The sequence below is a fragment of the Rousettus aegyptiacus genome, unplaced genomic scaffold (assembly GCF_014176215.1).
Source record: "Rousettus aegyptiacus isolate mRouAeg1 unplaced genomic scaffold, mRouAeg1.p scaffold_m13_p_9, whole genome shotgun sequence".
NCBI classification, from domain to species: domain Eukaryota; kingdom Metazoa; phylum Chordata; class Mammalia; order Chiroptera; family Pteropodidae; genus Rousettus; species Rousettus aegyptiacus.
Window position 1 is genome coordinate 20,869,293 of NW_023416312.1, and position 25,862 is coordinate 20,895,154.

At 34.3% G+C, this 25,862-nt stretch overlaps 1 protein-coding gene across 7 annotated transcripts in view; it reads left to right on the forward strand.

Moving 5' to 3' along the window:
* Positions 1–25,862, forward strand: part of CFAP47 (cilia and flagella associated protein 47) — a 364,825-nt gene that overhangs the window by 149,715 nt on the left and 189,248 nt on the right. For 6 of the 7 annotated variants that reach the window (XM_016128242.2, XM_036227120.1, XM_036227124.1 and 3 more), the window contains one exon: positions 6,807–6,999. In XM_016128242.2, coding sequence (XP_015983728.2) covers positions 6,807–6,999 — 193 coding nt within the window. Of the gene's footprint in view, positions 1–6,806; positions 7,000–25,862 lie in introns of those variants that run through there. The other variant, XR_004952867.1, reaches the window with a different exon arrangement.

Below are 25,862 nucleotides of genomic sequence, written 5' to 3' on the forward strand. Positions count from 1 at the left end.
CTTTTTAAATCTTATCTTATTTAAGCTTCCCAACCAGTAACCCCCAGTTTAGAGTTGAAGGCTCTGAGGTTAACAGACATACCTACTTTCTTCCAAGATCACCTGGTTCTGGCCATATAAAACCATCTGATATAGGAAAAGTTTATTTCTTTCTAGTTTTTCTCAGCTTGGGCCCAGGAGCCCAGGGCCATCTTGCTGCCTATTGGCAGCTTAAAGCCTCCACTGCGGCCAGCCACCCAGGTCTACCTTCTGAAGAGTTCCTTCTGCTACATGATTCCCAATTACTACTCCTCTCCTCCTCTTGTCCCCCCTCCTCAACCTGCCCTATCTTTCTTGCTGGAAGTCAAGAGGAGAAATCCTATTTTTTCTTGATTAATTCCCAGAAGAATGTATAGGGGTATTTGTGACTCCTAGCCAAAATTAGAATTGGGAAATTTTTTTTTCTTTCTGAACTCCCATCTGCAGCATCTATAATTTTGTCCAGTGATAAAGATGAGTTGCTCTAAAAGAGAAGAGCAGAAAATGCCCGACTTTAGGGAAACCCTAAATTTTGATTCATGACATAATTTTCACACACGTTTATTTATTTATTTATGCATTCTTGTATATGTTTAGGTTATTTGATCCATTTTCCGTAACCTATTAGTCTATGAATTTAGAAACGAAGTATCACTTGTAAGTCTGATAGTGTGTCAGCTACATAATATATGCTCAACAAATATTTGTTGAATGAATTCAACAACTATTATGTTTCAGATACTATACTAGGCTCTGGGGGTGTAAGAGTAAATTTAATATAGCCTATCTCCTCAAGAATTTTGTGTCCTGCAATATAAATACATGTAATCACAAGGAAGTGTGACAAATGCTGTGACAAGGTAAGCCCAAAGAACTAAGGAATAATGCACATAGAAACAAACCTAACTTTCCTGTGCCTTGGGGAAGGTTTCCGGGAAGATCAGTTTAAACTGAGTCCTGAGAAATGATAGAAGTTTGTCAGGCAAGGTAGGGAATAATAGAGAGAGAGAGAGAGAGAGAGAGAGAGAGAGAGAGAGAGAGAGAGAGAGATTGAGAGAGAGAGTACAGTCTGTGTGGAGATGGTAGACGAGTTTTAATGGGGGAAGAGGGGCATAATATTTCAAGGCAAAGGGAATTCAGTGTGGAACTGCCTGAGGTTAAATGGAACATGGTGCATTTTGAAGAATAAACACAACATGGCTGGGGGTAAGAAGAATAAAGGTAGCATTATTAGTTTTGCATTCTAGAAAAATTACTGTGGTACAGTGTGGAAACTGGGATATAGTTCAGTATCTGGTGCTGGGAATGCTGATATTAGTGGGAAAGATGAAAAAGAGGCAGCTTTCATAAATATTAGGAGTAGAACTAAATAGAACTTGGTGAATGATTCTATCTTTTTGAGGGGAGGGGCGTGAAGGAGACAGAGAGGTCAAGGATGACGGCGAGTTTATTGATTGGGTGACCGAGTAGAATTTGATCCCGGTCACTGAAACATGACAAGGGATAATAACAAGATTCTGTTGGGAGTGGAGGGTGGGACAAGACAAGAAAGCATGGTAAATTAATTTTAGTCCAGTATTATGGTGCCCTGTGTGATTACCAGATGGGTATGCCCTTTAGTCAAAAAAGAGATCTAGGTGGCAGCACACATTTGGGATTCTTCACTAATTTAATGATAAAGTCATAGGAATGGATAAGATTGCCCAGTTAGATCGTTTACAGAGCTATGTTTCTCCATGTATTATATCTAAAGCATGGGCAGCTCTAGGTGCTCAATTAAATCTGAAATGGATGGTAATTTCATTTGAAAAGCAAGTAATGTTATTGAGATGAGTTCACAACTTAGAAATAAAAGATTCGTGATTTTTATATAAATCCCTTTAGGTTCTTATTGTCAAAGTCTTAGAAGCCATGCATGTAATCTGAAACTGCCTTTGTCTGTTCTTCTTGGCTAATAGTTTAGATAACTGGGTATAGCTTGTCTCACCCAATTTAATTTTGTGTTATTTAGTTATTTTTGCTGGTTAAATCTTCATGATAAATAGTTGCACTTTTCTTGCATTATAGTCCCAATTCACAAAAATGCCTAAAAAGTGGGGCATTGAAGTATAAGAAGTAAAAAACAATAACAGAAACACTCAAATTCAGAATGCTCTTTTAAATGTAAATTATAAATAGGAATCTCATGTGGCTATAAAGGATTAATCTATACTGAAAGGAGTGCACGTGATATTTTTACAGATGAATCTGGAAAAGGTGATCAGAAATAAGTATCTGAATCATAATTTTAAGTAAACTGTCTATTCATTTGTTCCCAGTATACCGTCTATCATAAAGTTTTATTTTTTGAATAGTGGCACAATTCTGTCAAATATTTTGATATTTTTAAACAAAAAGCAGTGATCTTTCTGGTTAATTAAATGCATTTTCCCTGAACCAGTTCAAAATCTCTTTATAATCAAATTGGAGTATTTGTTGCTAAAGGTCGGCAAGACACCATTTTGACTGAGGCATGATTCAGAATATCATGTCTCTGTAGAAAACAAACAAAAATGGTACAAGAGATCATATTTTTGAGGAATATTTAAAATCACTTCAACAAAATGATTGGAGAGAGGCAGAATTGATGAAATTCTTTTATCAAATGGCTTTGCAGTATGTCCCATGATGTCAGTGGCATCAGTGTGGAAACACAATTATTCTCAAAGGTGATAACACATATTGCATGTTTTGGTTGGATACAACCATGGATAGGTAACATCCAAACAACTCTTTGCATGTGTGTGATAAATATGTGTGAATGAAGTATGTGATGACATTTTATTCTCTTTATCAATGGGAGCCCATGCTTTAGGACGTGTGATTCTTTGTTATTTAAAGATAAATTTGTAATGTGGCCTGGATAAAATCCTTTGGTAGTATGTACTAATAGAGAATGACCTGTTGGTCACAACAAGAAAGGATATTGCAAATGAACCCTTATTCAGATTGATGGGTGTATAAAAATATGCTTCTGTTCTGAATTCAGGGTTAAAGAAAACAGAAAAAAATGTAAATACTGTCAAAATAAGGCTACTGAGTTACATAATTTTATTGTAATCTCTGTGAATTCAAGAGTCTCTTTCCAATATGGAGATGTGTTGAGAGTGGAGGGAAGGTCACTCTCACATGAATTTTCCCAGTAGAAATGAGATAAAAGTATTATCTTCATAGCATTGTTTTTCTGTATAGTATACCATTTCTCCTTATTTTAAGTGGTAAGCTCAAATGATGCATCAAATGATGTTTTCCATGTTTTGGAAACACTAGACAGATACCTATATGATTTAAGTATCATGATTTTCAATGCAGTACAACTCACTTAAGCATCAAAAGCTTGATTATTCCCCAAGATTTATTGGAGAAAAAGTTTAGCAGCTAAGCTGAATATGAGGTCATTCCTGCACAGCTGATTTGATGACTGGATGCTGAAGTCCAGCCCACATTCTGCTTGCTAAGACTAGGGACCATGGTGTAAGCTATGTCTCACTAAGTTAAGGGGGCCTTTACTTTTAAATAAGGTTGCTATTAGAGCATCCCCTCACAGAGGGTGCAATTTTTCTAGTTTGCACAAAGACACTATAAAGATTATTGAAGTCCTGGCAATGGAAGCCGAAGAAACGTTTCCCAAAGATGAATGAATGCCTTTAATACTGTTTCTTAAATTGAGTTTTTTTACTTTCTGCTTTTGAATATGATATGCTCATCAAGTATCTTATTTGTTTGGTATTAGAAAGTAGATTTTAATTTAAAATATCTCTATAATTTCTGGCTTCATGGTTAGTCTGACTATAACAATCAAACTGAGCACCCATTCTGTTAACTTATAAGTTAAGATTTTCTCATTTTGTGGAAATGGTAAGAAAAGAAACTTACTGAATAATAAAGTGATAAAGAGGTTGATATGTTCATCATCCAGGTAGATATTGATACCTGGACAGAGATTATAAGAGTATTATTCATCTCATTGATATGAAGCTACATTCTCATTACTATCATTAACTTAATGTTCTAAATACTGTGTTGGATCTTTATTTTTTAATTACAAAAATTGGTGCTATATGTGGTTTCTTAATGCACATTTAGTGATTCGTAGGGGGTAAAATTGGGAGATAATAGCTGTAGAGTAAAAAAAAAATGTCATAGGTTAGAAACCCAATATTGAGCAAATCCAAGATTTAAATAGGCAAAGGAAGAGAGCACTGCAAATGAACCTGAAAATAGAAAGATAGCAGTGACACTTTATGATATTATGAACGAGGAGGAAAGAGTCTTTGAGGGAAGACATGGTGAACAGTATCAGATGAAATTGAGAGGTAGCTTACGATAATGATTAAAAATTCCCTGGACAACAAAGATGCCAAAAGCACTTTTATCGTGATGGTAATTATGAGGTAAGGAAGGTCATCAGGTGAGCCTTGGTTTGATATGCTAATCAAATGGAAGAAAGTGACTACAGTGAGGAAAGAACACTTTCAGGAGTTGTAACTGGTAGGGGGAACAGATAAAAGAATCATCGAGAATTCAAGTTTGGGAAAGCCCCCTGAAAGCTGAGTTTATAAGTGAAGCATCTTCTGATATTGCTGAAAAGTAACTGGTTGGGAGGGAGAAGTTAAAGATCCAAAGGTACAAAAGACTACTGGGTGCAGGACTATCCCTAGAAGGTGAGAAGGCCTGGTATCTAGTATAAGATAAAGGATAATTCATCCATTGCAGCTGTAGAGAAGAAAGAAAAATGGGTGCAGATGCAAGAGCTTTTGGACACATGGTGGGACACTGCAATGTGCTAATTAAGATGTCATCTTTTGCTCTTTAAAGTTGAGAGGAGAGATCTTCTAAGAAAAACTAGTATATAGGTGAGAGGGAAGGAGGTTTGATAAAGATAATTAAGAAGCCATGAGCCACAATGGATAATGAGAGTGAGAAGACAAAGGAAACTGAATTTTAGGACTGTAGATTTTATTATTAAATTAGGAACGAGGTACATCTTAGGTTTCCTGGAACCTCTGTCACTGATCCCCATGATTTAGAGCTGAGATCAGATTGATGTTGTGTCTTCTACCACCAGAAAACTCCCCTGTAACCTCAGTCTCTTCCTGGAGCTTTCTCTCTACCTCCTGTCTTAACCGAAGCTCATATCTTCACCCCAGAAACAGTTCCCATGTGGTTCGCTTTAACAGGATCTGTTGATGAACAAATTTTAATCTCTTCCTTTCATTTTTAATTAACTTTTTTTCTTTTCTGTAATTCTTACCCTATGGTATTAAATTATATTCTTTTCACAACAAATTTGCAATCTTGATACCATTTAGAATTAAATGACTGTAAGAGATTTCATTATGGTAATAAAAGTTTATGATATGTTTGAAGTGTTTATTACTTATATCTTCCCACTTAAGCAATCTGATTGATGGAAATATAAGCTTCTAAAAATTAAATCTGATCTGAATTTGTTGATTTCTACTTAAATTAATTATGCTTTCTATGCCAATTGAAAAAGTAAATTAAAATAACACAAAATTAGTCATGGAAAAACAATAAGTTAATAAGTCAAATATAATAGCAAAATTCATGTTGGACTGAAAGTACATTTGATAGTGATTGGATAACACTCTCTCTATATATATAATTATATACTGTGATACTGTGATTTATAATAAGAAATATATATTTGGCCTTCCTTCCGAGCTCTGTGCCAGAGATCCTTTGATGTTTCTAAGTGATGAGAATGATAAAGGTATGTTTTGTTAAGTCAATGAAGTAACTTTTGTACTGTACCTAGGGGTGAGGGCTGCTTACCAAAGGAAACAACTGTGTAATTAGAAGGTTGGAACTTTTAGTCCCACCCCTCTCTCCTCCTAGGATAGGTGAGGGCCTGGAGGTTGGCTCAGTTGTTGCCAATGATTTAATCAATTGTGAGTATGTAATGAAGCTTCCATAAAAACCCATAAAAGACAGGGGTTGGAGAGCTTCTGGAGAGGGCATGGAAGCTTCATGCCCTTTAGCCATGTTTGTTCCTGAGTTATATCCTTTTATAATAAACCAGTGATCTAGTAAGTAAAATGTTTCTCTGAGTTCTGTTAGCCACTCTAGCAAATTAATAAAACCCAACGAGAGAGTCGTAGAAACCTCTGATTTATAGCTAGTTGGTCAGAAGTATAGGTAACAACCTGCACTTACAACTGGCATCTCAATTGAGTTGCCAAGGAGAGGATCATTGGAACCTCCAGTGGATAGTTGGTGGGTTAGAAGCATAGGTAACAACCTGGGCTTGTGATTAGCATCTGAAGCAGTTGGTGGGAGGGTGCAGCATTGTAGGACTGAACTCAGCCTGTGGAATCTGATGCTGTCTCTGGGTGGATAGTGTCAGAATTAAGCTGTGTGGTTGGAGGCTCTGCTGCTGTTTGAGAATTGCTTGGTTGCGTGCAAACCTCCCTCAGCCCTCCGCCACACACACGTGCACATTATAAATTGGTAACCAGAATCCTTAGGTAATTAATTTCTTATAAATTATGTAGTGTGGTACCTTATAGACTAGATGCTGTAGAAGCAGAAAGTTGGGGATTTAAAAGCAGTTGAGGTCATCTTATCTATGCCTTTACTCTTGAGTTGAGGTAATTAACTAGAAAATACTGATGCTTGCTTTTATTTATCGACCTGTCATATTTTTCATTTACTCTTCCTTCAAATTTTTATTTTGCCAGTCATGTCTAGTAAACATTATTTATTTTTCTTTTACCCAATTTCAGGTTCTGGTACTATCCCGGGTTGTACCACATTCCAGAAAGAATTTGCCCTCTGTATACGAGCAAAATTCACCAAAAGTCAATCCTCCTTTTGCATCCAGCAACATATATTCTGATTCTGAAAGGATCCTGCTTAGTTGGATGAACACAAATTATGAGAATACCCGACATATTATATGGAAAAACGGTCAGAAAGGTGAGAAATTTTTTTTCTTTATGTTATCACAAAATGTAGTGTAACAGTATAGAACAACCCATGTAATAGGACTCATAATTTATGGATTCTGGAATTGACTACTACATTTATACTCTGTTCTGCAAAAAGGATGTTCCTTAATGTAATCAAAATCAGTTTTCTTACATGTAAAATGGAAATAAAAGATGCTTCTTTTAATTTATTTGAAGAATAAATGATAAAAATTATGTAGAGTCACTTTAGAAATGAAAGACAGCCTTAATATCTTTGCTGGCATTTTCAACTCTATAAAGTATTAAATTTAAGTGATACTGATCCAATCTTGTACATAATTAATTGAGAGCAAGTGAAAATTGACTGGAACGCATCTTATATGTCATTGCGACACACATCTTATATGTCATTGTGACAGTCATGTTGGAAATTTGTAAATAAAATAATACTTTGTGATTTGGAGGCGGGTGGTCAAATTAGGTCAATATACCAAGGCAAGTGGGTGTTGATAGACCTGCTCCAGTGTTCAGGTGGGCACTCTCTCATTTTTCCCTTGAGAAATGATGCTTTATATCTTTCTACTTCAAGAGCCTTAAACTCTTTCTTTGAAAATGATCTTATTTGATAGTATAATGGTGTACTTTTCTTTTTCATCATAACCATTGTTTTTCATGAGGAGGACAATATACATGTTGGTTGTTTCTTTGGCTTTAATTCAGCTTCCCTCTTCCAAGTACATACAAACCTGCTATGTTTAGAATGGGTTGCGTTCTAACATATAATGATTAAGATTATTCTTTATACTGAGCCCTCTGAGTTTAAATTTTAGAAGGAAGATTAGGAGTATGATTTAAAATGAGACTTTGAATTACAGTTGCTCTTAATTTAAAGCCAGTGCTTTAGCAAACATAGTTGACCTCAAGCTTGAAAGAGATATTGATATATTGCTATTAAGAGAATAGTAGAACAATTAGAACAATTTGACTTGAACCTGTAATTTAATAAGATTTATATATTAAAAAATGTATTTAGCCCATTTAAAAATATTTTAAAAGGTATAAATAATTAGTTTGATTATTGAGGAGTAATACTTTAACCAGAGTGTTATAAAATTTGTACATATATTAGAAATTAATATGTTCGTTTGTTATAAAATTATTATGGTTTTGTTTTTTTACCAAGAGAATGGTCTATGCAAGTTAATTTTAGATAGTTTGCTGTATTTTTTAGAATAATGCCATATAGAAACTGGCCCCTTTGCTGTTTATTTTTTATTAAAATTTTTTTTTGACTCTTTATTCTTTTGATTTTTTTTCCTGTATTTCTACCCTTCTTCTTCCTGGCAACCATCAGTTTGTTCTCTGTATTTATGGGTTTGTTTCTCTTTTACTTTGTTTCTTTTTTTTTAATTTTTAAATTCCATAAATGAGTGAAATCATACAAGATTTGTCTTTCTCTGACTTATTTTACTTAGCATCACAGGCTCTAGGTCCATTCAAGTTGAAGCAAAGGGCAAGATTTTATTCTTTTTTATCGCTAAGCAATATTATATTGTATGTATGTAATTGTGTATATACATATGTATGTATATATATTATATATACATTACCTCTTTATCCATCCTTCCATATCTTGGCTATGGTAAATAATGGTGAATATAGGAGCATGTATGTCTTTTTAAATTAATGTTTTTGTTTTCTTTGGGTAAATACCCAGAAGTATGTTTATCAAGTTTCTGGGTCATATGGCAGTTCTATTTTTAATTTTTGAGGAATCTCCATACTGTCTTCCATAGTACCTGCACCAATTTAAAATTCCACCAATAGTGTATGAGGATTCCCTCTTCTCCACATCCTCACCAACACTAATTATTGTTGAATTTTTGATAATAGCCATTCTGAAAGGTGTGAAGTAGTATCTCATTGTGGTTTTGATTTGCATTTCCATGATGATTAGTGATGTTGAACATCTTTTCATATGTCTGTTGGCCAGCTGTATGTCTTCTTTGGAGAAATGTCTATTCGGGTCCTCTGTTCATTTTTTAATCAGATTGTTTGTACATTTGATATTGAGTTATATGAGTTCTTTATATATTTTGATTATTAACCTGTTATTGGATATATCATTTGTGAAGATCTTGTCCCATTTAGTAGGTTATCTTTTTATTTTGCTGATAGTCTCCTTCTCTGTACAGAAACTTTTTAGTTTTAGGTAGACCCATTTGTTAATTTTTGCTTTTGTTGCCCTAGCCTAAGGAGACATACTAAAGAAGGTATTGTTAACACTAATGCAAAGAGTTTACTGCCTGTGTTTTCATCTAGGATTTTTCAGGTTTCAGGTCTTATATTTATTTTTGTATATGGTATAAGAAAATGATCCAGTTTCATTTTTTTTGCATATATCTGTCCAGTTTTCCCAATAACACTTATTGAAGAGAGCGTCATTTCCCTATTTTATGTTTTTGCCTCCTTTGTCATATAATATTTGACCATATAAGTAAGCATGTATTTTGGGGCTTTTTTTTCCCATTGATCTATGTGTCTTCGTAAAAGTATTGTACTGTTTTGATTATTGTATCTTTGTAACATAGTTTGAAATCAGGTCACATGATACCTTCCTCTTTGCTCTTTTGTTTTTCAAGATTGCTTTGGCTTTTAGGGATCTTTTGTGGTTTCATATAAATTTTAGGATTATTTGCTCTAATTCTGAGATGGATGCCACTGGTATTTTGATAGGGATTACATTGAATTTGTATGTTGCTTTGGGTAGTATGAACATTTTAACAATATTAATCCTTACAATTCATGAATATGGTATGTCTGTCCATTTATTTATATCCTCTTTGATTTCCTTCTTCAGTATCTTATAACTTTCAGAATACAGGTCCTTCACTGCCTTGATTAAATTTATTTCTAGGTATTTTATTTATTTATTGATGCAATTGTAAATGAGATTGTCATCTTAATTTCTTCTGATTGCTGTTATCAATGTATGGAAATGCAACAGATTACAGTATGCTAATTTTGTATCCCACAATGTTACCGAATTCATCTATTAGCTGTAGTATTCTGTGGAGTCTTTAGGGTTTTCTATATATAGTATCATGTGATCTGCAAATAGTAACAGTTTTACTTTTTCCTTTACAATTTGGATGCCTTTTATTTCTTTTCCTTATCTAATTGCTGTGGCTAGGACTTTCAATATTGTGTTAAATAAAAGTGGTGAAAATGGATGTCCTTGTCTTATTCCTGAACTTAGAGGAACAGCTTTTAGCTTTCCACCATTGAATATGATATTAGCCCTTTGCTATTTTTTAAACCACTGAGACCCATGACTTTGCAAAGCCTTTGTACATCCTATTTTTTCTGCTTGGAGCATTATTTTCCTCAGTATTTTTATATTCCCTTTCCCATTTAACTCGAGTTCCTGCTTAAATATTACCTTATTTGGAAGCTTTCTCAATAACCTCTCTAAAACAGTGTATCCTTCATTTATTCTCTTTCTTGCTCTATTTTTCACAATAGCATTTTCTCAAAATAATATGTATAGTCTGTCTTTTCCAGTAAAATGTGAGCGTCTTCCTTTTTTTTATTTTTAAATTATTATTTTTTATTATGATGACCTTGGTTAATGAAATCCAGTAAGTTTCAAGTGTACAATTCAATAGTGAGTCATATATATTTTGCATTGTATGTTCACCACCCATAGTTAGATTTCTTTCCGTCACTACATATTTGATCCCTTTTACCCCATCTGCCTTTCCCCTTCCCCCTCTCCTATACCCTCTGGTAACCATTAATCTATTGTCCATGTCTATGAGTCTCTTGTTTCTTTGTCCTTTTTTTTGTTGCTTTATGTTTATATCCTACATATAAGTGATGTCATGTGATTTTCCACTTTTTCTGTCTGGGTTATTTCACTTAGCATGATTATCTCGAGGTTTATCCATGTTGTCGCAAATGGCAGTATTTCATCTCTTCTTATGGCTGAGTAATATTCCATTGTATATATGTACCATGGCTTCTTTAGCCAGTTATCTATCATAGGACACTTCGGTTGTTTTCACATCCTGGCCACTGTGAATAGTGCTGCTATGAACATCAGTGTACAAATATCTTTTTGGATATGGGTTTTTAATTCTTTGGGGTAAATACCCAGCAGAGGGATTGATAGACCGTATGGTAGATCAATTCTTAGTTTTTTGAGGAACCTTCATACTATTTTTCATGGTGGTTGTACCAATTTGCAGTCCCACCAGCAGTGTATGAGGGTCCTTTTTTCTCCGCATCCTCTCCAACACTTGTTATTACTTGCCCTGTTCATAATAGCTATTCTAACAGGTGTGACGCGGTATCTCATTGTGGTTTTGACTTGCGTTTCCTCAATAACTAGTGATGCTGAGCATCCTCCTGCTTTCTTTTTACAGTTGATCTCCAGCTTCTAAGCATATTATTGGTATGATTTCAACCTTCTTATATTTGTTGAGGCTATCTCTGTGCCCCAGTATGTAGTCAGTCCTTCAGAATGTTCCATGTGCACTACAGAAGAATGTATAAACAGATGTTTTGGGATGGAAGGCTCTGTAAATGTCCAGTTGGTCTAATGTGTGTCATTTAAGGATGTTATTTCCTTATTGATTTTCTTTTTGGATGATCTGTCCATATCCAACAGTGGGGGATTTCGGTCCACTATTATGACAGTGTTTTGGTTTGTTTCTCTCTTTAGTTCTGTTAGTAATTGCTTTATATATTTCAGGACTCCCTGATTGGGAGCATAGATATTAATAAGTGCTATGTCTTCTTGGTGCATGATTCCCTTTATCATTACAAAGAAAGATACAAAGGTATCTTTCTTTACCTTTTTTATTTTGAAGTCTATTTCATCTGATATTAGTACCACTACTCTGTCTTTTCTCTGAATGCCATTTACTTAAAATATCATTTTCAACCCTTTCACTTTGAGTCTATATTTGTCTTTGGAACTGAGATGTGTCTCCTGGAGCCATCAAATGGTTGGGTTTTGTTTTTGATCCAATCTGCAACACTGTGCCATTTTATTGGTGAGTTCAGTCCATTTACATGTAGGGTAATTATTGAAATATGAGGTCTCTTTTAGCCATTTTATCACTTGCTTTTTGGTAGCTTGGTGTTTCCATTGCTTCCTTGAACGTGTGTTTCTATTTTTTTTTCTTTTTCTTAAATTTTGGTTGAGTTTTGTGGATGTTTCCTCTGGTCCTTCTTGTTTTATGTTATGTATTTCAGTTCTGAATCTTTGGCATGTGGTTACCATTATGCATATAGAGAAGATAGTCAAATGTGTGTGTGTGTGTGTGTGTGTGTGTGTATGCAGTCATCCATTTTCTTCATGTTTGCAAATTTGGATCTTTGAACCCTCCTCTTTTCTATTACTGCTGCTTCAATTTGTCCCTATGTTTGTCGAATGTTTATTACTATCTTGCAATAGCAATTCTCTTCTTATTATTTAAGCTTATAATGCCCTGTTCTTGGTAACGGTTGCACTCCTCTGCTTCTATTTGCCTGAAAGTCACTTTACTCCTAATCATATATATTTTTGTTTTGTTATTTTGTTTTAGGTGAACTGACACTTTTCAGTATTTGCTGTAGTGCAAGCCTCATAGTAGAGAATTCCCTCAATTTTTGTATGTCTGGAAAGGTTTTAATTTCTCCTTCATATCTAAAGGCGAGCTTTGCTGGATACATTATTCTTGGCTGATAGTTCCTTTCATTTAATAGTTTGAATATTTGATTCCACTCTGTTCTTGCTTGTAAGGTTTGTGCTGAGAAATCTGACAATAGTCTAGTAGGTTTTCCTTTATAGGTTACCATCTTCTTTACCCTGGTTACCTTGAGAAATCTTTCTTTGTCATCAATTTTTGATAATTTTAATGTAATGTGTCTTAGAGAAGGCCCTATGGGTTGAAATAATTGGATGTTCTATTGACTTCTTGAATTCCAAGCTCCAGTTAATTGCTTAGATTTGGGAAATTCTCATCAACTATTTGTCTGAAAATGCTTTCTGATGTATGCTCCCTTTCTTCTCCTTTGGGAATACCCATTATTCTTATGTTTCCTTTTCTGATGTTATCAGCTAGTTCTTGTATTTGTGTTTCATTATTTTTCATTCTTTGGTTTCTCTCTTCTTACTTCTGATTTATTTCTAGAGATTTGTCTTAGATATCAATGATCCTTTCCTCCATTTGGTCAACTGTATTTCCCAAGCTTGCTATTTCATTCTTCATCTCTTTTAGTGTGTTTTTAATCTCCAGAATTTCTGTTATTTTTTTCTCTCTTTAGCGTTTTGATCTCCTTGCTAAAAAGCTCATTTGGCTAATCTAGTTTTTTTTCAACTCCCGGAATTGTTATGAACATTTTGGAACTCATTGAGTTTTTTCAGAAGTACAATCCTGATGCTATGTCAATTAAGTCACATATTTCTATGTCTTTAAGCTTATTTTCTGGAATTTTTCTCTTTCCAAGCTGCCTTGTCACCTTGGTTGTTCATGGTGTTTAATGGACTATTATTTCTCTGCCTGGGCATTAATGGAAGTATATTCTGCTTTTTAAATTTTTCCCCCCAAAAGATGATTTATTATATAAAGATGTCTCTTTAGTGTGTTGCAAAGAAGACATTTTTCTTTTGGTTTCCAGTAGGTGACGTCTAAGCCTCTTGGATCCCTGCTTTATATAAAGTCCCGATAATGCCTTTTTTTCATATAGATATTCAGTCACTCTCACTATTCTCAGTCCCTGTCAGTGTTAGTGACAGTTTCTGTAGCATTTGCTCAAATTCCCTTGGGGCTCTGCAGTGTTTGTCTTGGAGGATATGGGGGGGGGGGTGCCCTCTGTTTGGAGGATGGGCGTTGTGGCTCAACCTCGTGTTTTGCAACTATGACTGTTAATAATTAGCTGCTGCTTCTCTACCATCCCCACTGTTTTTCTTTTTTTCCCCCTTATCCCCGGGCTCCATTGCTTCTGCTTGGATTTCACAGCTCTCTCAGGCACAGCTGTTCAAGGAACCCGCCACATCTTCTCTCCTCCTCTCCTCCTACAGTGAGCTCCAGCTGCAAGAGGCAGCTTCTTTTCTCCTCCTGGTCTACCGCCAACTCCTGGGGTTCTAACATGTGGTAGCTCTTATTCCAAGATCACTTTCTCAGACATTCTTGTATGTAGATTGGGAGTTATTTGTTGAGTTTTAGATGTTCAGCTTTTTGTTATTTCAAGGGGAGCAATCTGGGACATCTCTCACTCTGCCATGCTTCTGATGTCACTCAGAATGTGAGCTTCTTAACAGGAACAATCTTGTCTGTTTTGTTGTTCACTGCAGTATTTTCAGAACCTAGAACAGTACCCAAAAGTAACAGAAACCAATTATTGTTTAAGTAAATAAGTGAATGAATAAATGAGTGAACAAAGAGACACATTCTGGTTTCATACATTTTTATACCTTATTTCAGATAATTGAATATAAATTAGCTTATCAGTTTGTACCTTCTGGCACAAATACAAGGGTCAGACTGAATGGTTGAAGTGGAAGGAAGGAAGCAATTTTTATCTTCAGTATGTATCTGAGTATAGGTTTTCATGGTTAGTTACTGAGTGGTCCATGAGGAGAAGCTCTGTTAAAAATTTCACTTATGTTAACTTGGACTATGAAAAAGTTATACTCAATGCTCCATATTTTTACTTCTCAATCTTGACACTCTACTTACTCTCACTTCAAAGGTCTGACAATGCTTACAATTTGGTACTGTGATGTTGTGAAATAGATAGAGCTGTACCCCAAACCTTTGAGAAACTCTGAAGATGAGGCCCAGCAATCTATATTTTAGTAAGCCTTATGTGTGATTCTGATGCATACTAAAGTATGAAACAGACAATAGTGTCACAAAAAGGGGCTTCATTAACGCTTTTATATTGTTCACCAAATGGTATTTGTTCACTGATTACATTTCTAAAAACTCTCTCATTTAAACAATTCCTTTGAAGTAATAGTGGCTGAGAATTTCCCCCCAATTGTCAGACATCAAACCACAGATCCAAGGAGCTCAGAGGACATGAAGCAGAATAAATGTCAAAGAAAAAACAAAACTTTATACCAAGGCATATTTTCTGCATATCAAACTGCAAAAAATCCAATATAAAGAAAGTGATCTTAAAGGAAGCCAAAGAATAGCCAAAAAACACCAATCCTGGCTTGTAGAGGAGGAAAGATGTGAATTACTTCCCACTTTTCCTCAGAAATTATGCAGTCAGTTAGAGAGTGACATGAAATAAAGTATTGAGAGAAAAAAATACTAACCTAGAATTCTGTACCCTGTGAAATTATTATTCAGTGATGAAGGAGAAAACATTGCTGAGAATAAACAGAGGATCTTGCTTACCCATTTTCTGGATAAACTGATTATTGGGCAGCTTGTAGCATCATCCTTATGGATGTCCTTGATCACCTTAATGAGGCAACAACTAAAGAAATTTTTAGCTGTTTACGAATTCTCCAGAAACTCTTGAGTTTAGCGGTATAGCCATCATGACAGATTGTTTCCTGATTACATATCTGCTGAGGTCTTTTTATCAACATTTCCAGCTCGGTTAGGACAGGTCTGATACAATTCTCTCATTAGAATTTCTTTGCAATAATGGAACTAGGAAGGATGTGACAGGAGTGGGAGACTTCCTCTTGATAGAGGAAGGCGTGTTGGAGAGTATCATTTAGTAAAGCCAGAATCAGTTGGCTTAGAGGTCCGGCCTTCCAGGACTTTAAGTTTCAGGACAGTGTTTTGGAACCTCATTTTGTTTGCCTTGGAGAGTCATGGGAGACAGCTGAGCTGGTGACTGTGTCAAGTGAAAAACAATATCAACTAGATGTTTCATCACCAAAAAGGATTTACTCAGGAAAAAGAAGAATTGCAACCTGGTGCATGCAGACATGGGAAGCCACATACACACTCTGGCCTGAGTGCCGAGATAGAGGGGTATTTATAGAAGGGAAAAGAAAGTTAAGGGAAGAGAAAGGTAGAACCATAGAGCTTTATTATAAACATAGAGTTGTTTTTATAGGGTTCTTGTGTGTAGGGTTCTTGTGATTACAAAGAATGCAAGAATTTCCTTAAGCTCTAGCTCCTCCCATAGATCCTCCTGACTATGTTTGCTTGAAGTTCTAGTTAGTCTTTATTAACTGCTATGATAACTTGGGACGTTTGATCTGTCAACAGCAAGTCTATGGATTGAAGTCCACTGAAGTCACATGCTTTCGATCAGCACACCCAAATTTAGCACTGAGAGTAGACTGAGATGTCTCAACTCTGGACTTTCTGTGAATTTGCCCAAGAGTATATGATGCCAGGTGATCAATCAGAGTTGGATAAAATTACATTTCTTAACTACAAATGATTGTTGGGAGCCATGGTTTAGAAAATACTCGTCCTGTGTTTGTAAAATTTTTACGTGGAGATTTATTGTAAGTGTTGGGAAAGTTAAAACGCAATTTTTTTGTGATAAGTGGACACCTGTCTCATATAAATTGGGGACTTTTTAGTGCTTGTCACGACGTATATTTGCTCTTATACACTCATCCTTCTGCTTCCAGTAGCTCTTTCATTATTCGTGCTTAAGCCCTTTTATCATTAAAACTGTAGGTAACTTATTTTTTTTTACTGACGAATCATCTTTTTCACACTTTAGTGAGAGTATCTTCTTCAGTAGGTCATGCCTATAATAAAGTACCCCCTATGCCATGCCTTTGTATCATTTGCTTCAAATGATGTATTCGATCATTAATGGAAATTTTATCATCCTGTAATCACTTGGTAATTTTGAGAGCAGCAACAGACCATTTTGTTATATAAATTTAATTTCTGACAGGACTAAATATTTTCATTTGACTGTACTTTTAACAAAATTTCAAAATTGGAGCATTTTGAACTGTCTGTTCAAAAGAGCACTGTTCTACAAATAACGTCTTTTTAACTTATGCATATTTCAACCTTTTTTTCATGAAGTAACAATTGTTATTATGAATGAGAAATACTGATTTTTTTATTCTGTTTTCTTCAATGGAATAGAATTATGTTCGGCAAAATTTATCTTTTATTTTATATACTGTCTAATGGTGCCTCTGATTTCATTCACTATATAAGAGTTTGTTAAACTAAACAATATTCAGTATACATTTGGGAGACTATATTGGCCTTTTAATGATGCTATCTTTTCTTAAAACTAATGGGCTATTGAGGTCTTACATTTCTATGCATTGCTTGTTTCAAATATGTCTAATTTTTAACTTCATTAAATCAGAAAATAGTCATTATTTTTTTTAAAAAAATACTATTTTCAGAAGTTCCAAATTAGCCCTTTAATGTTTAGCATTAAATATTTATCATCAATGTTGCAAAATTAAAATGCACACAGAGAATAGAAGTGGAATGATCTAACATTTTAATGTTACATCGAGAATATTTTATTTTGGAAAGGTGACTGTCAATCAACATGATTAGTGAGCAGCTTAGCATTAAATTCAGAGAAATGCCAAGCAGTCAAACAAATGTGGTAACAGAAAGGTAAATCATTACCAGTGGATTAGCAGTGTGGTTCAATAAATTAGAGTGAACCAGGACATTAACCATGGATGTTGGAAAATGGAGGATGTAAAAATTCACCAACAACCAGACCACATTCTTTCTCTCTTTCATTTTCATATCCACTTAGTGTCAATGTCTTCCAGCCAGAGACCACTGGGAACATATTTGTAGTTGATCAAATTTATTTAGTGCTCATTGCTAAGAGAGACCACACATTAGGGAGACTATTGGGGTGTCTTACAGTAAAAGACATTATGAAAGACTTTATAGGATTTGTTCATTGCTTAGGTAAATTGAGGAAAGGTTCAAGGAAAAAAGGATTTGCCTTCATTGTCTGTTGTTTAGGATAGTGGGAATAGGAGTACAGTGAAGATAATTCTTTACTTGGTAAAGCAGCTGTGGCCACTCATTAACTAGGAGAGGAGGATTTTTTTTTTTGTGGTTTACACAATGAACATGTTTTTGTCTGTGCTTAGCCAAATTTATGAAATGTTCTTGTTTGCTTTACTTTATCATAATGGCACTTGTATGACACTGTTGTTTTATGAGACTGTTTATGTTCAATAAGAGAACATGACCCAGCTGTGAGTATCAGCTCAGCTCCTACCAGTACCAGAGTCCGGGTAATAATGCCAGGCACGCTCTCAGATGTCAGAGGCTATTTTTCTTTTTCCCTTGCTAAAGAGAAAACCACAGGCCCAAGATAGCATCACTCCTGCTAAAAGCCCACACTACCAACCCTAGATTTAATGCCTGATCTACTTGCAGTTTCAGTCCCTCCCAGAAACATAATCTTAACCAACCAGTCTGGAATTTTCTGGTCAACACCAACAAGGAAATTCTGTCAAATGGGCCCTCTCCATCCCCACAGAGGGAAGGGATTATCTGCATGATAAAAACCTTCTGGTTCTTTTCCTCCACCAAAAGACCTCCTAGTCCCCAAATAACCCTTTCTTTTCTTTTGTTCATAGCTCCCTTGTGCCACTCTTATAAAATCTTCCATTTTTTTATAATACCTCTGAGCACCCTTCTAGTTGCCAAATGGGATGTTACGTGATTCATGAATTGCTTAATAAAGCCAATTAGACCTTCAGATTTACTCAGTTGAATTTTTTTAACCACACACCAAAATCTCCAAATAGAATGTATTAAGAATTATGCTTGAAACATGACTTCATCTGAAATGAAGCATTAAGACCTGTAAGAAATGATAAATTATTGTGTTAATTACTACTAACATTTTGTAATATTATAAAGTATAATAAATATATATTTGTTCTTTCAGTTTGTAGCATACAGCTTCTAAAACCCTTGGGGTTTTATAAGTGGTGATAAAGATAAAAGTGTCTTTTATTATGTCAGTGGATGATTTTTGGAAAGCCCCTAGGTTACCAAAGAATTGGGGCTGGTTGTCAGGAGAACACATCCTGTGATTGGAGGGTTAGAACTTTTAGCCTCACCCCTAGACCTCCAGGGAAGGGAGAGAGAGTGGAAGTTTCATTGGTCACCAATTACTAAGGATTTAATTAATCATACCTTTGTAATGAAGCCTCCTTAAAAACTCAAAATAACAGGGTTCAGAGAACTTCTGCAGATGTGGGGAGAGCAATGTCCCCAGAGGGAGAATGGAGGTTCTATGCCCCTTCCCACATACCTTGCGCTATGCATCCTGTACATCTACATGTTCATCTGTATCCTTTATCATTTACTTTTATAATAAACTGATAAACATAAGTAAGTGTTTCCTTGAGTTCTGTGATTCACTCCAGCTAATTAATTGAATCTGAAGTAGGAGAAGATGGCAACCTCTGATTTATAGCCAGCTGGTTAGAAGCAAATGTCTAACAACCTGGATTTGTGATTGGCATTTGAAGTGCAAGGAAGGAATCCTTGGGACCTCTAATCTATATCAGGTTGGACAGGAGAACAGGTATTAAACTGGGCTTGTGATTGGCCTCTGAAGTGGAGGGTGCTCTTGTGAGATTGAGCCTTCTAACTGTGGAATCTGATGCTATCTTTCAGTAGGCTGTTTCAGAATTGAGTTGACATTATAGGATGCCCCGCTGGTGTCCAAGCATTGCTTGGTGGTGTGTGTGGAGGGTGGGGGGGGACCCTCCTCCACATTCTCAGAACCATTTTACATTTGTCAATAGATGAGAACATATATTTTTAAGAGCAATGTTTAACCACCGTTATTTCCTAACATTTACTAAGTTTAAATAATATTAAAATAAGTCTGCTAATAGTTTACAGCCTAACATTTTTATTAAAATTATTGAGGTGACATTGTCTAATAAAATTAAATAGGTTTCAAGTGTACAATTTAACAATATGTCATCTATCCATCATCTATCCATCATCTATCCATCATCTATCCATCATCTATCCATCTATCTATCCATCTATCTATCCATCCATCTATCCATCCATCTATCCATCCATCTATCCATCCATCTATCCATCCATCTATCCATCCATCTATCCATCCATCTATCCATCCATCTATCCATCCATCTATCCATCCATCTATCCATCCATCTATCCATCCATCTATCCATCCATCTATCCATCCATCTATCCATCCATCTATCCATCCATCTATCCATCCATCTATCCATCCATCTATCCATCCATCTATCCATCCATCTATCCATCCATCTATCCATCCATCTATCCATCCATCTATCCATCCATCTATCCATCCATCTATCCATCCATCTATCCATCCATCTATCCATCCATCTATCCATCCATCTATCCATCCATCTATCCATCCATCTATCCATCCATCTATCCATCCATCTATCCATCCATCTATCCATCCATCTATCCATCCATCTATCCATCCATCTATCCATCCATCTATCCATCCATCCATCCATCCATCCATCCATCCATCCATCCATCCATCCATCCATCCATCCATCCATCCATCCATCTATCTATCTATCTATCTATCTAGTGTGTTCATCACTCAAAGTTAAATTTCCTTTTGCCACCAAATATTTGACCCTCAATTACCCTTTTTACCTCCCCCCTCTTCCTTCTTCCTTCCCTCTTGTAACTACTAATCCACTTTCCTTGTCCATGAGTCACTGTCAAGTTTGTTTGTCACTTTTAGTTTATAGCCCGCATATGAGTGAAATCATATGATTCTCAACTTTTTCTGTCTGACTTATTTCACTTAGCTTGATAATCTCAAGATCCATCCATGTTGTCCCAAATGACAGTATTTCATCTTTTCTTATGGATGAATAATATTCCTGCGTAATATTCCATTGTATATATGTACCACATCGTCTTTACCCAGTCATCTATCAATCACACTTCAGTTGTTTCATAGCTTAACTCTTTCCTTATCGTGATAGTAGAGAATGTAAATATATAAACATGTAAATGGGCATTGGCTTATCTGACTCAGTGCTGAGTCAATATTGACTTAGTATTGATTGAAGTTTAAAGGTCAAGAACCACGAAGTCAGTGTCAGGTTTTTATAAATATAAGAGAGTTAATAAAGCACACAGACAGAAAACTTTTTTGTTTTCTTTTTTGGGAGAGAAGAGTTGTTGGTCTTGAATTTGATGAATGCCCTTGAATTTATTTTATATATATATATATATATATATATATATATATATATATATATACATAATTTCTTTTTTCTTAACTTGATAGAAATTTCTGTTGTTTCCATTTTGTGGATATTAAGAATAACGCTTCTGTGAACATTTATATGCAAATCTTTTATAGACATATCTTTTCATTTCTCTAAGATAAAAACCTAGGAGTGGAATTGCTATTATATGGCATGTATATTTTTAGTAGTTTATTGAGATATAATTTCAATACCATAAAATTTATTCATTTAAAGTATATTATTTAATGGTTTTCAACATGTTGATAGAGTTGTGCAACCATCATCACAATCTAATTTTAGTACATTTTCATCATCCCTGAGTGGATATAGGGTATACCTAATAGTAGTTCCTTCTCACTCCCCCAACACCAGGAAAATACTAATTGACATCGTATCTTTATGAGTTTGCCTTTTTTAGAAGTAAATGAAATCATATAATATCCTTCAGACATTTTGCCGTGTATTCAAGGTTCATACATTGACAAATAATATTTCATTGTATGGCTATGCCACATTTTGTTTACCCATTTATCATTTTATGGATAGTTGGGTTGTTTCTACTCTTTGGCTATTATAAATAATGCTACTATGAACATTCGGAAAAATTTTTATAGACATACATTTTCATTTTACTTGAGTACTACATAGGAGTGGAATCTCTGGATCATATGATAACTGCACGCTCAACATTTTGAGATAATTCAAAATAGTTCTCTAAAGTGGCTGTACCATTTCACTTTCCTACCATCAAGGTATGAAGTTTCCAATTTCCATACATCCTCACCAACACTGTGAATGTGGTCATTAGGTGTATGTGAAGTATTTTACCTGGGTGTGAATTACATTTCCTTAATGACTAATGATGTTGCACATTCAGTATTTTCAGTTTGTAATATTTTTCTTTAGCTTTTTCTTTTTATTATATTTTGATATGTGATAATACAAGATCCTCTTACCTCTGTCCACCCACCATGTTTTTCTAAACTTAAATGCTTTATTCACTTGCTAGGTTTCCAGGGTTGACATTATAATAATAAAGTTTGGAAAAAATAATTTTGAGAAAAAGTTAAAGAATATGTATTACAAAGAAAAAGTTAAATATTAAATAATTAATATTAAATAATTAAAAGAATTATAAGAATATTTACAATTACATTGAATGTAACAGGGAATTCATAATTTAGTATGATGAATGTAACATTTCAAAATTCATAATAACTATTAGTTCATTCAGTAAATAGTGCTAGGTCAATTAACTGATACTTTTAAAATTAAGGTAAAGTTAACTCTATACTATGTACCATGTACCAAAAATGAATACTAAATGTATGAAAGGATATTAGATATTAAAAAGGCTATAAAATAACTTGAAAAAAGAATAAGATAATCTTTATCTGAGTTTGGAATGACAATTGATTTTTTTAAAATTCTAACAAGAACAGAAGCCACTAAAAATATAATTTGTTTAGCAACTATTTATTAAGCACCAGTTTATATGCCCAGCACTATTCTAGGGATTAAAGATGCAGCAGAGAACAAAAGAGCCCAAATCCCTTCTAGCATGTCAGTTACACTCTAGTAAAAGAAGAAAGTCAGCTGCATGGGCCTTATAAATGAGTTTCTTCGGTAGCAGGTAAGATTTTTTTAAATCACATCTTCACAAGTTGATTAACTAGAACACTCTTCATGGTTGGAACCCTTAGTTGCCCAATGAACTGAAAAAAATATTTGAGAATCAGAATCATTACATGTATATGTGTGTATGTATGCATATATACATATATGTACACATATACACATAATTTAGCATTTAAAAGTATAGAACAAGAACATACATAAACATACATTAATCCACCAACCATTTTATCAGTATTTCCACTCTAGTGATTTTCCATATTTTTCTTTTCTGTTCTTAGTCCTATCAGGACAAACTCTCACCATTTCTAATGGTCCTAGAAGTATCAGTGCTTATGATATCTCTGTAAACAAGAAATTAAGGAATGAGGTAGTTAGCTAACCATCATAGTCTATACTGCTTAGAGATATTGTGTAGACAATTCAGTTTTAGAAAGCCGTTATCTTTTTAATGTACTACCTAAATTAAGCATCCCATATGAATTTTTCAAATATTTAGCTTTTTTTCAAAGTACTCAAAAAAGACCCACAAATATTCAGTTTTTGGAAGGGAAAGAGATCCAAGACTATAAGTAGTAAGGGATTTTCGGCCTTATGGAAGAAAAGCATGTCAAGAATAGGACAAAATGAAAAACAGATTCAATTATTATCTTCTGTTCAATATAGTAGACCACAATTCTAATTGGACATTTGCCAAAACTATGATTACTTACAATAATAACCAACATTTGTGGTACTCTAATTAAAGGACTAAGAATTTTACATACATTTGTTTATTAATCCTCAAAACAAGCAACATGATCAGATAACTGTTATTACTATTATTAGCAGAAAATATAAAGCAAAGAAGTTAATTTATTTTCCTAGGAAAGGGTATGGCTGGGATTCGAATTTGAGCAGTTTGATTTCAAGGCTCATGTTAAGTACAGTTATGCAATGCTGTTCCTTCAAAACTTTAATTCTTCTTTAAGTTAGATTGGTGTCATTCTTGCAAATTCTTTTCTGATATCCAGAGAGATGTCTTATTTCCCTTTTCATCCACGATGATGTTTTTTTTTTCAAATCTGGATGCCCATTGGAATCATCTGGGGAATAAAAAAAAATACTGATGCCCTTCAGATCAATCGAAATGGAATCTCTGGAGTGTTGCCTCTACATGTGCAGCATTTAAAAACTCTTTAGGTGGTTCTGATACACAGTGTGACAATTAGAACTAATGCAATCAAATGAAGTTTAAACTAGGACCTAAGGATAACCAGGAGATAATAGGCCTTGTGGACATGGAATGCCTATGCAGCAGAAAATATCAAAAAGGAGAGAAAACAATGCAAACTAACTTCTTAGTTTCATTCTTGCTCACTTTTGGGTATCCTAAACAGTTTGATGACCTAAACTAATAAGTTTTCAATAACTAATAAACTAATAAACATTGAACTGTTAAAAAAGACAATGCGTGTGAATATAAAAATAGGGAATAAGATTAAATAGTTCAGAGATACTATACAAGATAAATATTTGTCCACCACAAGAAATAATATTTCCTAAAATGTTTCAAATTTAAAAGAAGAAATTTATGAATGACATGAGTCCTGAGGTTTTATTGGTTTTGTTTTGTTGCTACCTGTTTTGATTTTACACAGCATTGATAGTTATTGATATGACAGGTGAGGAAATTATTACTCTCATTTCCTCTCACTTTCCTGCCTCTGTGTCATCATTTGTTAGGTTTTTATGCCAATTGTCTATACTTAAAACACTCACATTCTATTCGGTCACTGTTCAACTATGTTCAATTCTGTGTCATTTTACCTGGATTTTCCATTTTTAATTATTTTTGATTTATCTATTGGATGGCTAGATTTTGTTATTTTTATTTATTTGTTTTTCTAGTTATCATTTCAAAGAACTCTAGTCTCTGCGTTCTCTATTTTATTTATATTTGAATGACATCTTGAGTGAAAATTAAATTTGGGAGTCATCTTTTAGTTTACCCTGAACTCTATGGTCAGTACTCCATTATGTTGTGCCTTTAAAATAGCTTTGAAAAATTGAGATTGGCCTGGTAACTCCTCCCCTATAATTGAACTACTTTGTTTGGCTTTAAACATTTCATGTATTCTCAAAGTGGGTGAGATATTTAATGTGAAACCTGGTCTAAAACATTTCCTTGGTAAATTTTGCATATTAGGTACTTTTTGTACTCCATTTGAAGCTTAAGATATTGGTTGAAATTGAGACATGAAAATGCTCTTCCTAACCTTCAATTTATATAGATAATCATGTATTATACATGATCTTTTTCATACTTAATCCTAAACAGAGTACATTCAACATTTCATCATTAAATTTGATATTTATTATAGGATTATTTTGCAGGTTATATTCATTATGTTCTGGAATTTATATCCTCTCCTTAGTTTTCTAGGAATTTTTATAATGAATACTATTTAATTATATATATATGTGTGTGTGTGTGTGTGTGTGTGTGTGTGTGTGTGTGTGTGTATATATCGCCACATATATCTTAATATGGTAAGAAAATGATTTTTAAATGTAAACTAACCTTGCAATCTTTGCACAAATTCAATTTTGCCATGATGGGTAATCTTTTTTTAATACCTTGCTAAAATTAGTTTACTAAATTTTAATTTTTTACTTCAGTTTACATGAGTGATACTTCGTAACTATTTTCTGTACTTTTTAATTGTTTTGTTTTAATTTTATGCAAACTTCAGCAATGACTTGGAGAACATTCTCTCTTTTGTAGAGGCCTTTTTATAAGAGTGAATTTGCTTGTTTCCCAAGTTTCGTAGCATTTGCTGGTAAAACTATTATTTCTCTTTTGGGAAGATTTTAAATAAATAAATTCTTTAGATTATTCTTATTTTCTATTTTCCGAGTGAGATTTTGTAACACATTTTATGAAATTAATAAAGATTATCTGAGTTTCAAATATATATTGGCACATTATCCATCATATCTGTTCTTTTATATATAAC